Below are 16,154 nucleotides of genomic sequence, written 5' to 3'. Positions count from 1 at the left end.
GTCAGGGTGGGGGGTCAGACCCCCTGCTGTATTCACTATACACGCATGATTGTGTGGCCAAGTTCAGCTCCAACTCCATAGTGAAGTTTGCGGACGACACAGTGTTGGTGGGGCTGGTCTCTGACAACGACGAGAAGGCCTACCGGGAGGAGGTTGAGGTACTGGAACGCCGGTGCCAGGACAACAGCCTGCTCCTGAACATTGGTAAAACCAAGGAGCTGATTGTCGATTTTAGGAGAACACAGCAGGACACACCACTGAGGATAAACGGGGCTACCGTGGACAGGGTGAGCAGCTTCAAGTACCTGGGGGTCCACATCTCGGAGGATCTGACATGGACAACACGCATAGACTCAAGCGAAGCAGCGCCTCTACCACCTGAGACAGTTAAGGAAGTTCAGAGTATCGGGGAAGATACTCCAGTCCTTCTACTCCGGAGCTCTAGAGAGCATCTTGACTGGAAACGTCACTGCCTGGTCTGGAAACAGCACGGCACAGGACAAGAAGGCCCTACAGAGAGGGGTGCGCTCAGCTGAGCGTACTACGGGTATTGCACTACCCCCCCCTGCAGGTCTTATATAACAAGAGGTGCAAATCCAGAGCCTGCAGAATAATGAAAGACCCTCACCACCCCAAACACAGCCTGTTCACTTTAAAAACAAGAACGGGAGTGGTTCTTGTATAGTAAACAAATGGATAGCAAGCTAGCATAAGGACACATAGTATAACTGTAGATTGTATAGTATAGCATTGTATAGTAGTTTACATAAGACCCAGTGCCTCATCCGTAGCTAACAGTGTATTGCACTATCGCAGGACCTTACATGTCTTACCATGCTTTTTGTAAACTTCATGTACATATACCTGATATGTCTTTATTCTTATTGCTTGTATTATTGCACAAATGTCTTATCATCCTATTGGATTCTCATTATTGTATTATTGCACAATCGTTGCGGGCAAGACCCCCCCCCAAATTTCACTGTATACTTGTATGTCGTGACAAATAAAACTCTTGACTTGACCACTGGACTAATAATACTTCCTTGTGGAGTTCCATTCTCTACTGTATATTCCTTACTAAACAGTAAACACACCATTCATTCTTACCACTATGTTCCTGTCAGAAAGGAAGTTATTTATCCATTTAAGCATTCTACCTTTAATTCCCATTTGATGACGCTTAATAATAAGGCCCTGTCTCCAAACCATATCATAGGCCTTTTCAATATAAAAAAAAAAAAACAGCAATAACTGACTCCTTATTTACCTGTGCTTTCCTAATGGCATCTTCAAGAACAACAGCAGGGTCCATCGTCCCTCTCCCTTTCCTAAATCCACTTTGGTAGTAATACAATAATCCTCTCGTTTCCAGCCAGTATACATTACAAGTCTGTCATTAATCATTCTTTCCATCAGCTTTGGATAAAAGCTTTATCTTATGATGTTTATATTTTCTAACCGGTAGGAGGCAGAAATTCACCAGTAGCGGTAATTAGTCTGCCGGAAATCAAGAAGAAAGGGGAGGGCGGGGAGAGATGGAACCTAGACGCTCATTGGCTAGTTGCGCTTATGCCGATATTTTTAAATGTGCAACTGCGAAGCGTTGTTTTTCTGTCACAACAACCAGTGTGTCCTGTTGAGGGAACTGCATGCATTTGCAGTACAGCGCGAAGCTACATCGTAAAAGGTTCACGGTTTAGGCATGTCTTTTTCAAGGGCGCCTTTGAAAAGGTTCAACGAAAACGTCGGTAAGTAACCAAACAACATCCAGTTAGTGGCAAGCACGATATATCGGCAAGTTATCCACTTTTAGCTAATAGCTAGAGTTGGCTAATGTCAAGAAGCTAACGTTAATACTTTAGCCAACTGACATAAGTTAACCATAACAACATACCTCATAACTAACGTTAGACTTGTGATGTCATTCTAGTTAACGTTAACACTTTCAAAGAAAGTTGGACAACGTTTTGATTGATTGAAAACTTTATTAACAGATTGCAGAATGGGTACAATGCAGTACGGCTCAATACACACAATTGTTAAGGGGATGCAGACCAGAGAAAGACGTTTGTCTTGTTTACATCAGGGTCCCCCATTTTCAATTCATCATAACGACGTAACTTTAAATTAGTTAGATTACCTAACTAACGTTAGTACAAAATAAATTCAATGACGTGACGTTAGATGACGCCGTGTTGTGTTTTTAACCCAAGGTTGTGGGCCGCCGCTGGGCTGCTACGATGTAAAGGACGATGATCATGTGAAGGGACCCGCGTCCTTCCACAAGTCTGACCGCTTCAAACCCGTCGGGGCCGGTGAGTTAACGTGAACAACACATTCCAGCAGCAAGCAAGAGCATATTTAGCTGTTTCAATGCAAACCCTAGCCCCTTTCGTGACTGCGATGCAACAAGCCAGGGGCTCGAACACGCAGTCACGAAAGGGGCTATATGCAAACTCATGAAACTTATATAACCACCCCCACTTCCAGCTGCTGCCGCTCCACCAATGCCACCTCCATCACCCTCCAAAAATGTTCCCATGTCACCTGTTCGACGGTCCACATCAGTCGACGGCATTGTAAGTTGGCAAATTAGTTTCTTGGCAGTTGGCTATATCGCCTATATATATATGTCAGTCAATCATATAACCTCCTATTTGTCACATAGGTTGGTGGGTCATGTGTAAAAAGAGAGAAGTCTGGCATCACCATGGAGATGAAACGGCAGATGCTCTTGGAGAAAGAGGTATAGCTACACATGGTTCATCAATGAAGTACTAACCTCATTGGCTCCAAACACGACAAACTTAATGCCATCTAATATGTGATTAGTGGGTTATCGTCTTGTAATTAGTAACCTTCAAGCTGCCGGTAGTCTAATGAATCCTCCAGTGTATACCCACTCGTTGTTTAATTAATGTTTAATGGCCACTAGATGTGTTGAGTTGAATCCTTTGGTTTCCTCCCCTGCAGATCCGCTCTCTGGTGCAGCAGCGAGGGAAGCAGGACCAGCGTGTGCTGGGCCTGGAGGAGGAGGTGAAGAGGGTGGAGTCCAAGCTGCTGGCTGCTGTCAGGGAGAAGACAGGCCTGTCAGCTGGTGTCACCACCTTGGAGAGGCAGTTGGCTGAGCTCAAGAAAGCCAATAACTTCCTAAAGAACAAGGTCTGCCTAGTTTACTAACTTATCTCATTCCAGTTATGTGGGCAGAGATTTTATGCATAAAATAATAAAAAATATGCCTAGTATATATATATATATTTCTTTACCTATTATACACAACATTTTAAATGTAATGGTAAAAAGAAATCTTGGCAAATAATGTGGTGGTACTGATTTCAGTTGGCAATAATTTATTGTATGCAATTTAAACCTCACACCAACCTTATACAAATTCACATTCAATATTAATTAATATTACAGATCAAGGAAATTGGGGCAGTAAATTAAATGTTTAGGCTTGGCTATGTATATGAATTCTCTAAATCAGGGGTTCTCAAACTTTTTTATACCGCGACCCCATTTTATCTAGGAATTTTTTTTAACTTGAAACACGTCGTAAGCCGTTTCCGGCGGTGGATGTGTTAATGTATCGTGTAATTTCAACGTGGAAATAAGGAATATCAAAATAAAAGCACACGTTGATTAGAAAATGAAATTACAGCACTATGTTATCAATTAAATTAATGCATATTATCAACAAAAGCAATGGAATCGTTTCTGTATAGACATTTATAAAACGAGGCATATTTAGCCAAAATATGTTGCCAGAACATGAAAAGAAAATGCGCTCACGTGCGCTTTGGCAGAGATCCGCTTCTATGAAAATCCGCCCTCACAGAGGTTGATGCAAAGGGCACATGCTTTATCAGCGCAGCATTACACAACACTGGGTACTCGTTCCGGACTGATATCCAGAACTTTGCGAGGAGCTGTCCAGTGAACTTGACTTTCAGTAGCTCGTCACACGAAAGATCATTGAGCGCCTCCTGCATTCTGTTCCTACAAAAAGCCATCAAATACCCCCAAATCTCAGCTGGTTATCCTGGAGTGCCACTAAGAGTTTCCAGCTCATTATCAGCATATTTCTCTGCCAATGTGTTGTTTTTGTCTGCAAGGAAAATCCGTGCTTCTTCTCCGAGTTAACAAAGGCAAACACTCTGCCTCGAGATGGCCACCTCACTTCAGTGTGGTATAGCAGCTGGTTATGCGCAGAGTCCATTTCATCGCGGCCAGCCAGCAACGCTTAACCATTGCGACTCCAGGTTACACACAAAAGACCAGACCCCCCTCCCGCGATTATAAATGTGTATTGGAATACGTGTGTCGGCCTCCATTGATGAAGGGGCGAGACATGGCAAATACACAGCTGTGATTTTTTTTTTTTTTTTTTTTTTTTTTTTTTTTTTTTTTTTTTTTTTTTTTTTTTTTAAGTTGCCAATGCGCAATAGAGGCTGACATGCGAGTGGATTTTGACTCCCGCTCCTTCCCACTCCCACAGAAATAATCCCATCCCAAGCCCAAGTGAGGGTTTCGAAAAAATCCCACTCCCACAGAGGACTGATCCCAATCCCGAGCCCAACTTTTATAGAATCCCACTCCCATCCCACTCCTGTTTACCAATCCTGCTCTGTTTTTCTTCAGTATAAAATATGCAGTACATGGGTCACATCATGTCTGTAGGGCTGTACGTTAACTTTTTTTGCACATAGCACTGGTGCTACAGAGGTTGATAGTTTTTTAGCACACAAAATCTTGTAGCACAAGTATAAAACGTGTTATATTTGTAACGGTCACAAATGTGCCTATTGTATTTGTGTTATTTAGTTGCAGTACCATGTTTGGCTGTCATTTTCATGCTGATAAGTTGACGTCACACAGCCAGACACGTTACGTGTAAGGAATTATGGGATTTGGTGTTGGATGTATGGACTCTACTAGGGGTGGGAATCACCAGTTTCATCACGATACGATATTATATCGATTCTTTGGACAACGATACGATATTTGCCGATATCACAGTGCCACGATACGATGTAGGTGCCTGCAATCGATATGAGACTATATCATAATAAGCCCATTAACACAATCAGTAACATTTAGATCAACTCAAAAAAGGTAACTAAAATATAATTTGAGAGAAATTAATTTAGCTCTTCCAGACATTTAAACAATCTATTGTTTTTAATACAAATATACCTCCTGTTCACTGTAAAGGGCCACATTTTGAGATATTGAGCTTTAAACTTGAAATAACTAAGTTTTATTTTTTGGAACTCACAACACACAATGTAAAACCCCTCCCTACCTCCCTCTTCCAAACAGTTCCCAATTTCTTTTTATGTTGCATGTATACCTTTATTTATTATATTTGTTATGTTTAAATATCAACATTGTCTGGCCATCCTCACTATCAAACTCCTTTGACCTCACCTACTTAAAATCATTGACGTAGAGAGTGATAGATATTTCATTAATATCTAATATCTTCTAAGCTCTTCTATCTAAGCTCCTCTGGTGAGAGCATAATCTCCCCCACTGTGCGACGCCAGCCAGGAACCCAAGATACCTTGACCTGTGTGACCAGGGACAGAGAGGCTGAGGCTCCCACGCCCCCTCCCTTTCCTCACTGTTTTCTCTGCCTCTGAGCCGGTTAGCTTAGTTTAGTTACCGGTAGCAGCTAACTAGTTCGTTTTAGTGAGGGTGCAAAGCATGTATGATGCATTGGAAGCGTTGCGGGGAAAAACAGGCAGGGACTTATTTCCTGGTCGCAAAATGCGCACTCTAACATAACATGGCACGCTGTCGTTGTGGGCTGCCGGAGATGTGCTTGGGAGGAAAGGATACTTTTTCAAAATAAGAGTGTTGATAACTTGATATGAACCGAACGTTGTTAGCTGCCGGAGCCATAGATGTTATGACTGGAGCTGCGCTTGGGCAGAAATGAGACTTGCCACAGGATTTTCAAAATAAGTATCGATATGAACCGAATGCCTATCGCACGGGTGCTAGTGCAGTAAATTCATTCATCGCACAGACCGATTTTTTCATAGCACGCTCTACAGCCCTCATGTCTGCCTTAGTTAAATATAAAACCACCAAACATTTACATTATGTATCACTCCCATCCAAATCCTGTTGATTTTGTTGTCATAGTTCCCACTCCTGTCTGCTCTCGCTGACTTACTCCCTGTCCTGCCCAATCACGGGATTCAAAGTGAAATTGACTCTCTTCCTGTGGGAATCCCGAAAAGATGTCATCCTATAATGCGCAACCCCACTGTCACCTACCCGCGGCCCCACTTTGGGTCGCAACCCGTAGTTTGAGAACCGCTGCTCTAAATATTGTTTATCATAACACAGGTTCTTTCCTAGCAGTGATGCATTGAACCCGTAACTGAGTGAATTTTCAGGTTTCTGCTGACAAAACAAAGGAGAAGATCAACTCCCTCACAATGGAACTGATGGACGCCAGGAACAAACTGGATGCCAAAGACAAAGTAGGACCGGTGTACATTTTCCTCTGCACAGTAATATGCATTTTAGATGGCCATTAAAAAGGAATAAAGACAGTCAAACCAATTTTGGCAGTGTTTTAAGATTTATATCCGATGCCATGTTGTGTGTTTACACCTCTAATCAAAAATCACCCAAAATTGTATTTGACAAATTAACAATAACTAGCTCTAGAAAATGTTATGTTGATTAGACTCATGATACTTGATTTTTATTGGGTCACTTTAGCTGGTTATTGTTAAATCATTAAGGATGTCTCAATACCACTTTCTTTTTTATAAGACTAAGTACTTGCCGATACCAAGTATCGATATGAGTACTTGATGATACTATTACAGTTCTAACAATTACTTTGAAAACATGTTTTCATTAGATGTTTCTCTCTTCCTGACTGTTAACAAATTAAATATACAACATGGCATTGAGTAGTAGTGTCAGAGTAGTTGTACGAGTACATGATCAGTGTCGGACCTGATACCAATGCTTGTTCTGTCCTCAGGAGCTGCGTTTCCTGCAGCTCAGTACTGAAGGCCAGGTGAAGCTGCTGGAGACGGACCTGAAGGCAGCCACGGCTACCCAAACAGCTCTCGGGGAGAGAAATAAAGACTTGGGTATTATTTCCTATTGGCTTCATTTTAGCTTTCATGAATATAGCCTGTCCGCTATATAATTGATTTTATTATTTAACACATTGGTTGCCAGCAGGGGGTTGAGTGCCAGCGCTTTAGTCGGAGTGGGCGGGGAAATTTGCGAACGCATAAACTATCTTAAATTATGGCTGTGTCTAATACACCCGTCGCTTATCAATGACTTGCTTGCAGTCAACATCTATGAAACTGATTGTTTTTTCATCAGTACATTTCCGTTTTATACCGTTTTGAAGTATATAGTTTTGAAGATTTCGAGTGATTCCAGAAAAATCTGCGAAAATAGCTCTTTAGTGGAATACACAAAACACGCTGTCATTTTTCGGCCTATTTATGAATCGTTTTCAAATAAACGCTAGATTATCGATAGTATGTGTACTTATGCACGCTAGAGAAGCGGGCTGAAATCGATTATCCATGACCTGGTCAGCACTAACGTCATACACGCACACGTTGTGAAATCTGTGAAAAAACATCTGATTATAACCCAAAACTGGTCAAATAGATTCCTTACCTCAAAAAGATGAATCCAATTCCTGATCGCCATTCCAAATATTGATCGCGTTTATTGATCCAACGTTATACCTCGAAACACATAATCCACGCTGCTTCCAGTGCCCTCAATGAATGCAATAGTCTCAGGTAGGGATGCCCCGATCACGTTTTTTGCCACCAATACCGATCGTCTATGAGCCATATCGGCCGATACACTGCCGATACTGATCGTTTTTGGTTTAATAATTATTTTTTAAATATAAATGTATATAATTATACTTGTAGTTGTATTATCTGCGAGACATCGCCACCACGCAAGTCAAAATGCTCGCTGTGTGTGTATACTCTGACTAACAGGGTCTGAAACGTATAAGATGTTCGCAGTGTTGTTATGAAGCATGATAGCTAATTAGCCAACGGCTGCAAAAACGAATAATGTCAATTATGTTATAAGACATTGATATCAGGAGCCATCTGTAGCTACTGATACCGTTAGACAATGCATCATGTATTAAACTAAAGTGAACTATTTAATTTACTGGGTCATTTCGTTTAAACGGTGAGCTAACGTTAGCTACCTAGCTAACAGAGCTGCTCATGCACTAGCCGGAGCTTGTTGACATGAGGGGGAGGGGGAGGGGCAGTGCGCTGCAGCAACAGCTGTGTGCCTGAGAGAGAAGTCAGCGAGTGAGAACTCCGCTGAGAATTGGATCATGTTTTCTGCGCGTCTTCGATCGGGTTTCACGATCGGCGAAAATAAAGCATTATCGTAATTCACCTATCTCATATTTATACTGATTATCGGCAGATCGATCGGGGCATCCCTAGTCTCAGGTTACATGGCTCAGAAGTAAAATGTTGCCAGTCCCAATCATAACGTGAGGCTGGATGGATGAAAAATTTATGGATATCGCTAATAAAAGAAATAACGCAGGCATTAAAGCGTTCCATCTTGAGATGGATTTCCGTCAATTTGATTATATTTATATAATATTTTTATTTATATTTATAAAAAAAAAATATGAAGTTTGCCAATAGGGATGTATCAGTAGTATTGGCAGTGGTAGTAGTCGTAATAGTAATCCAGTCTATTTTTTTTATTTTCTAAAAAATAAACTACCGTACTTTTCGCACTATAAGCCGCACCTGACTATATATAGTTCAACACGGGTAACCACTTTTGCTTAATTTCTTTGATGGCTCAAATGTATGCTCTAGTGCAGGGGTCAGCAACCTTTTTGACATGGAGTGCCTGTTTGAAATATAGTTGTAACTATTGTGCCTCAACAATAATCCATGCATCGTAATTTTTTTTTTTTCATAATCAGGTATTTTTAATGATTTTTACATTATTATATCATTATTGTTATTATTAACAATATTATTATGATGGTTGTATCAACCCTAAATCTGAGTTGGGGCGGGGGTGCAATGCAGACAAACAGTTTAGCTTTACTGAGCTCCGTTATCTGGGGGCTGTAGTTGGTCACTTTAAGCTGCACACCGGAGCATCTTTTAATCCAGCTGTTTGCTGTTCTCTGATATTTTCTGACATCTCGTTGATGCGTCGCTCGACACTTCAAGCTGACATGGGGATATCTTTTTTTTTTTGATCCACTTTTTCTCCCATTTTTCTATATTTCCTCCCATCCCAATTTCGTATCATCCAATTTCAACCCTCCCCTGTCACGAACGCTGTTTCTTGCCTCCCACAAGCCGGCTGCAATGTGGACTAAGTCATACATAGCACAAGTCCCCTCCGGTACTTGAGGTAACAGCAGTCGCATCTTTTCACCTGCGCAGCTCGATCTCTCAGTGTCGAGGAGTAACACGTGGGAGGCTCACGCTGCCCCCGACACTTCCTGATTCTACTGCGCAGGCGCACCAACCGACTTGTAGGAGTCGCTTGTTCACAACGTTCGATCCCCACCCTTCAGTTTTCCCTCCCCGTAATACGGCCAATGTGTATTACTGCGGACGACCAGCCAAACTGAAAAACAATGTGGAGAGCTGGATTCGAACACGCGAATCCTAGCGTCTCCACACTGGTGGCGAGTGCCTTGCCCACTACACCACCTAGCCGCCCGTACATGGGGATATCTTTTATCCTTGATTTGATTGTCTTTTTGTTTGGCAAGCCTTCAAACAAAACATCTGAGCTACAGAGAAAAGCCTCCTTGATATACTCTACTTACAAAAAAAGAACCTGTGGGAGGATTTCAACAAGATAAATGCGACAACGGTGCAAAATATTTCACTATAATATTTCAAAGCAATTTTTTATTTTTTTTTGCTGCCCCCTGTGCCACTAGGGTTGCCTACCCCTGCTCTAGTGTCTAGTCGATTTTAAGTTCATCATAGATCTAGCCTCTTAATTTTGCTCTTAAAGTGCACCAGACTGATGCATTTAACTTTAAAACTTAAAAAAAATGAATGTTCCTGGGGGGGCATGCCCACCGGACCCCCCTAGGGGGGCCGAGGTTCACCCACCACCACAGTCTCACTAAATCCTGTGGGAAACACTGAGGATTCACATTTTTTTATGGCTGTGGGTAGGGCGTTCCACATTGTTGTGGCATAATTGCGAAACGTGTTTAGTCCCTTGTTTGTATGATAACAAGCCTTTTAGTTCATGGTTCAAAGTAATGGGAAAAGGGTGCTAGCTCGCCATCAATCAGAAGCTAGCCGCAAGACTTGCATTCACGCTCTCCAGCACACAGCCTCCCTGCCTGGCACAACAACCACAACAGTAGGGTCTATAGTCAGTCGGGACAGTAGGCTCTACAAGTAGGCTCCCTTAAAACGCTAACTCTATTAAAAAATAAATAATACAGTGGAGGTTAAAATAAGAATATGACTTGGCCTGAAAAAAAGGAGATTTAATTTTTTTGCTTTAAACCCTGAATAACTATTAAATAACGAGATTTCTCGTCATTGGCACTCAACGCATGGCGGCCAACAACGAGATTTCTCGTTGTTGGCACCCAATGTGTTAAGGACCATTGGTGTCCTAGCTATGCTGTGGAGCTAGACTTAAAACCCACTTCTATGAAATAGGCATCCCATCTTATTTTTTTATTACATTGTTTTCCATCCTCTTCATCTTTCTATTTCAAGTATGTCTTTGTTTATTAACCCTTTCTCTGCCACGCTTATGTACATCCTTATACCATCCTCTGCCAGCTCTATTTGTCTATGGAGAAGTTCCCCTTCTTTGCAGGGCTATAACTTTTTAAATTGTATTGCTAAATTGACATTACTATGGCCCATTCAACGTCAATTATCTATCGTTTAGGATGTAGCAACGTTCTAATTTTTCATTCACATATTCATACTAAAATACGGTCTAAAGTATAAATATGTTTTTATCGTTTTCTGCAGCATTCTGCAGAACGTGATTTATAGCCCTAAATGCATTATATTGATGATCAAATACAGTTTGATAGCGATTGACTCCAGATACAAAATTTCAAATGTACGTGCTTCTAGAAGTTACTACTCATCATCTGATGTTGACCGGATGGGGGGGGGGGGGGTCGTTTATAATTCCGTGGCCAACGTTATAATTCCGTGGCCAACGTTAGATGATTCATGTAGTGTGGGTGATATGATCATCAGAGCAGTTTGTATCGAACACGGTAATAATAAACGCTGAAACTTGACTTACCCCAGTCTCCTCGGGCCGTTGGGCGATCAGCTTGGAGTAGAAATTTTGCTATTATGGGATGTTGATCTAGATCAGGGGTAGGCAACCCTAGGCACGCGTGCCTGCATAGGCACACGGGGGCATTTGCATAGGCACAGGGGGCAGCAGTAAAAAAAAAAAAAAAAAAAGTATAATTCTTTTTTTTTTGCTTTGAAATATTATAGTGAAATATTTTGCACTGTTGTCGCATTTATCTTGTTGAAATCCTCCAACGGGTTCTTTTTACTACCACATATTTAATTGAGACCCTTTATTTGTTTATTATTTCAATTTAGCTGGAAATACATTGCTACATCATTCAGTAACATTTGCAGAGCCTTATAACAAAAATATTATTACGGTCACCATTGTGACCAGTGGGATTAATCAACAAATTTTATTTATTTTTCTATTTCATTGAACATTGCACATGTTAAAAGCAATTTTTTTTACTCAAAATGTGAGTATTACCAAGTCAACTTGTGTTCTTAAAACAATGACAATAAACATAGTTTTATTAGGTTGAAATAATGTGGTTGTGTACTTATTTTTCTGTTAACTTATTATGGATTGAAAACCTTAATGCGCAGTAACTGAACTCAATATTTTTAAGTTCTGGTAACTTATTATTATAATTTTTTTTTACAGTGTAGTCTTGCGATCAATCAAAATTTATTTACACGATATACCTCACATTCACCCTCCATTCACATCCTGGTGTTCTCCATTAGGCCTGTAGGTGGAGCTATGACAGCACACGTACAGTACACACACCAATGGTGTGTGATGTGTCCAAAAATGAATGGGCAAATGTGAGTGAAATGGTCGCACTGTATGCAGCTGTTTGTCTGCATTGCATTCCCCCCCCCCAACTCAGATTTAGGGTTGATACAACCATAATAATATTGTTAATAATAACAATAATGATGTAATAATGTAAAAATTTTCATCAAAAATACCTGATTATGAGAAAAGAAAATTAAGATGCATGGAATATTGTTGAGGCACACTAGTTACAACTATATTTCAAACAGGCACTCCATGTCAAAAAGGTTGCTGACCCCTGATCTAGATGAACCATTTCCAGGTTGTATAATACTATATACGTCCAAATAGGCCTGTTGCAATAAGCAATAAATCAATTTATCGCGCAATAATGAAAATGAATGCAATGATTTTGACGGGCGCAATTAATTGCTATTTGCGTGTTTGTTTTAATGAGGCGGGAACCAGTACCTCTCCGTGTGGGGAGGCGGGCCGCTGACGTTACTACAGAGTACAGCACGGGAGCTCCTGTGAGCACCATGCGTATGTTGGGCAGTAGCAACGCTACATAGCTTAACTACATTTCTCAGTAGCGTGATGCAGTCCTTTTGAACCAAGTAGCGTTCTTTGTAGTGTAGCTATTTTTAGACCCAAGTAGTGATGTAGTGTGAACAAACGCTATACGCTACTGCCCGGAGAAACTGGACTGCTAAATAAAGATTAAAGATCTAGTGTTGATGCTATGACGCTTCCTCCTCATCGTTTATTGCCTGTAGTAGCTGCATCTAACGTTAGTAGCTAACGTTAAAACTAACCTAAAGTTAGTTGTTCACCAACAATCTCAACATTTGTTTTATCATTAGCTCAAAAACACAGAACCGGACGACACAAGTTGTCCGCTCATAGGTTCTGCTAGGATAATAACAACAATACTTCCGGTCGGTGGGTTTCAAAATAAAAGAGCAAAGTCTAAAACACCGGAAAAGACGTTTATTTTGTACAGCGTTTTCCTCCACGAGTACTCAAGTACATCATGTGATCAATCGATCTGTTTTTTTTTTTGACCATCCCTAGTTTATCCTGTGCTGAAAAGTCTCCATTCCAATAGAGATAGTATATATTTGTGTTTATTTGATTATTGTTGAGCTATATTTTAATCGAGAGTAACTGGTAGTGTAGCTTACTACATTTTCCAAGTAGCTTGCCCATCACATAATCCGCGAGCCACAGTAAACAAACGCGAGCCACAATTAGGGTGACCAGGTGTACCGCTTTTGGTTGTATACTGCACAGCCATTTTACCTAATGTCCCACGTCCCTCTTTTCGAGCAAAAAAACATGGGTCTAAAAGCCCCTTCCTACAGTAAACATAGCAACCCGCCTCTTGTCCACACACATTGCTCTGCTCGTTTTATCATTGCTCTCACGGAGATAAAACTGGGAACGAGGTTACTCTGCTTCTGACGCTACCTCATATCTGATTGGTTAGGTAGTAATTTAGGATATTTAAAATGTCTTCCAATGTTAAATAAAGGTTTATTGCACTTTGAAACGGTTTCCTTGCATTATTATGCTATTATCATTATATTAGTAAAAAAAAAAAAAATTTATTGAAAACTTTTGGGAAATACATTTCTCAAAAAAATTATTTCTCTCAAAACCGCAATAATATCACTTATCGCAATAATTTCTGGGACAATTAATCGCCCAACAAAATGTGTTATCGTGACAGGCCTACGTCCAAATAACGTTGTTTATTGAGTTAGGGCGAGCGATCGATTATCCAGTGTCAAGATGGAGTCCCGGGAGCTATAGCGAGTGGTCGGACTGAATTTGGATGAGCACCACTTTCTGTTTCCGGTTTGCTGTTTGGGCGATCGGCCACCAGATGGCGCTCTTGAACCGTCGGAGAATTGAGAGGAGATCAGCAGGAGATCTCAAGTCTCCGTGGGGAAAATATGATTGCCATCACAGATTTTTGAAATATTGATCTCAATGATGTGTTACGGCGTCATTGGCAGATTACGCATGGCGGAGATTGACGTGTTAACTCTTCCTTGGCGATTAAAGGGTTAAGTGTCTTTTGTTTTGTCTAAAGTTTATTATTATTTTGGACCTCAATACCTCATACCAATGGATAGTTATTAGTCAGGCAAAATATTTTGACATTGTATATTTCCCCCCAATTTCTATGACCTATATAAATATCATCATGAATCCATTATACATATAATGTGTTATGATCCATTTGTTTCTTTAAACATGCCCATGCCATATTGTTTGTATCTAACGGTTCTTTAAATAGGTGCTAGTTTGTTATTGTTTGTGTGCTGATTGACAACACACCAATGACCCTGGCTTTGGCTATTAATAAACGTATCTATTATATTTTTATAGAGGACCTCCACCATGCAACCAAAACACAGAATGAGGAGCTGGAGAGTGAGATAGAGGAGCTGCAGGGTGAGTCCTCCTCTCCATGTGTGTTTGTGTCATATGTTTGTATATCGTACTCCTCTCCATCTATCTAATCCTGTCTTTTTATTTAAAAAAAACCTTGGAAAAAAAGATTTGGAGAAGGTCAAGCATGCCTTCATTACATCTAGGCTTGACTGCTGTAACTCTTGTATGTGGGCCTAGACCAGCTCTCTACGACACCTACAGCTAGTGCAGAATGCTGCTGCTGCTCACATTTGAACCGGCACAAGAAAGTGAACATATTACACCGGTTTTGGCCTTCCTGCACTGGCTCAGTTTCAGGATTAATCTTAAGATCCTGATGTTTGTTTGTAAGATCTTAAATGGTCCAGCCCCTCTGTACCTAGTTGGAACTCCAAGTTCACAAGCCTTAGCCAACTAGAGCACTGAGGTCGTGAAATCGGTTGCTTCTGGGTGTTCCAAAATCTATGCTCAAATCTAAAGCTGACCAAGCCTTTGGAGTGGCTGTCCCCAATCTGTGTGGAACCGTTTACCTTTTACATATTATACCTGCCCCAACCTCAGCAATTTGTATGCATTTGACTCACTGTCTTCTTCTCACTGGCCTTTTCAGTTTTATAGTTAAGTCTAGTACTGTTTGTGTAAACTGTTGTGTTGTATTTTTATTAGTATTGTATGTACAGTACTTTTGTACTTTCTATTGTGCAGCACTTTGGTCAACCATGGTTGTTTTTAAATGTGCGATATAAATACAGTTCCTTGTCTTTTCTCCAGCTGTTATTTATGGACTGAGGGGGGAGATCAAGGCCTTGCAAGGCTACCTGGACACGGCCAACGACCAGATCCAGGTAAGACCAATAACTTGGCGATGGCAAAGTATAATTAAATATTTGCAATAAACAAACAAACAAACAAACTGGTGTTTCAAACCTTGATAACCAATGGAAGGTGTTTAGTCTTGAGCTGGGTAAAGAGGCATGCTGTTGGCGTTAGGGATGGGTACCTCACATTTGAACCGGTACCCAACGGTACCCTTTTTCTGTACTTTAGTCAGTCGTAAAAAAAAAAAAAAAATCCAAACTTCAAATAACTACAATTTCGACAGTTTTTGGCTTGTCATTGCCCCGACTGCTTTGTTGTTGAATCAAGTCAAATCCTAGGTAAGCATATTGTGCGTGTGAACGTTGATATGAAAAGAAAAAAGTAATTATTTTTTTTTGGTTTCTCACTTGATTCGATACTCGGTAGTACCGACGTGTTTCGGTTCGGTACCTCAAAAGTACCGAATTCGGTACCCATCCCTAGTTGGCGTGCCTTATGCATGTGGGGTGTTTTATTGGCCGCTGCCAAAATTGCAAACTGCTGATTGGTTCACACCATTTTGGGGGTAAATCGGCAAGTAAGAGGATGCAAATGCATTGAAGCACGTGCCAGAGCGGAGTAGAGGCATGTTCTGCTTGGTGTAACAGACTGAAGATTACAGTCAATACATATATGAAAGTACAGGTTCTTGCCTTCAAAATAAGCCATCACTTGTACAAATCGGGTGGATACATTTGAATCGATGTCTTAGGATGATAATGCAATACACTACTGCACTTCCGCGT

At 40.9% G+C, this 16,154-nt stretch overlaps 1 protein-coding gene across 2 annotated transcripts in view; it reads left to right on the top strand.

Moving 5' to 3' along the window:
• The first annotated feature begins 1,631 nt into the window (after positions 1-1,631).
• LOC311247337 (uncharacterized protein) overlaps positions 1,632-16,154 on the top strand; it is a 58,995-nt gene continuing 44,472 nt past the window's right edge. For both annotated transcript variants that reach the window (XM_084337703.1, XM_084337702.1), the window contains exons 1-9: positions 1,632-1,751; positions 2,217-2,318; positions 2,494-2,582; positions 2,672-2,749; positions 2,977-3,165; positions 6,414-6,500; positions 7,016-7,127; positions 14,506-14,571; positions 15,322-15,395. In XM_084337703.1, the coding sequence (XP_084193829.1) occupies positions 1,706-1,751; positions 2,217-2,318; positions 2,494-2,582; positions 2,672-2,749; positions 2,977-3,165; positions 6,414-6,500; positions 7,016-7,127; positions 14,506-14,571; positions 15,322-15,395 (843 nt within the window). In that variant the 5' untranslated portion in view covers positions 1,632-1,705. The remainder of the gene's footprint in view (positions 1,752-2,216; positions 2,319-2,493; positions 2,583-2,671; positions 2,750-2,976; positions 3,166-6,413; positions 6,501-7,015; positions 7,128-14,505; positions 14,572-15,321; positions 15,396-16,154) is intronic.

This window comes from Notolepis coatsorum, assembly GCF_963971535.1.
Source record: "Notolepis coatsorum genome assembly, chromosome: 20".
Lineage (NCBI taxonomy): Eukaryota > Metazoa > Chordata > Actinopteri > Aulopiformes > Paralepididae > Notolepis > Notolepis coatsorum.
Note: the sequence above shows the minus strand (reverse complement) of the source record. Positions and strands in the feature narration are given on the sequence as shown.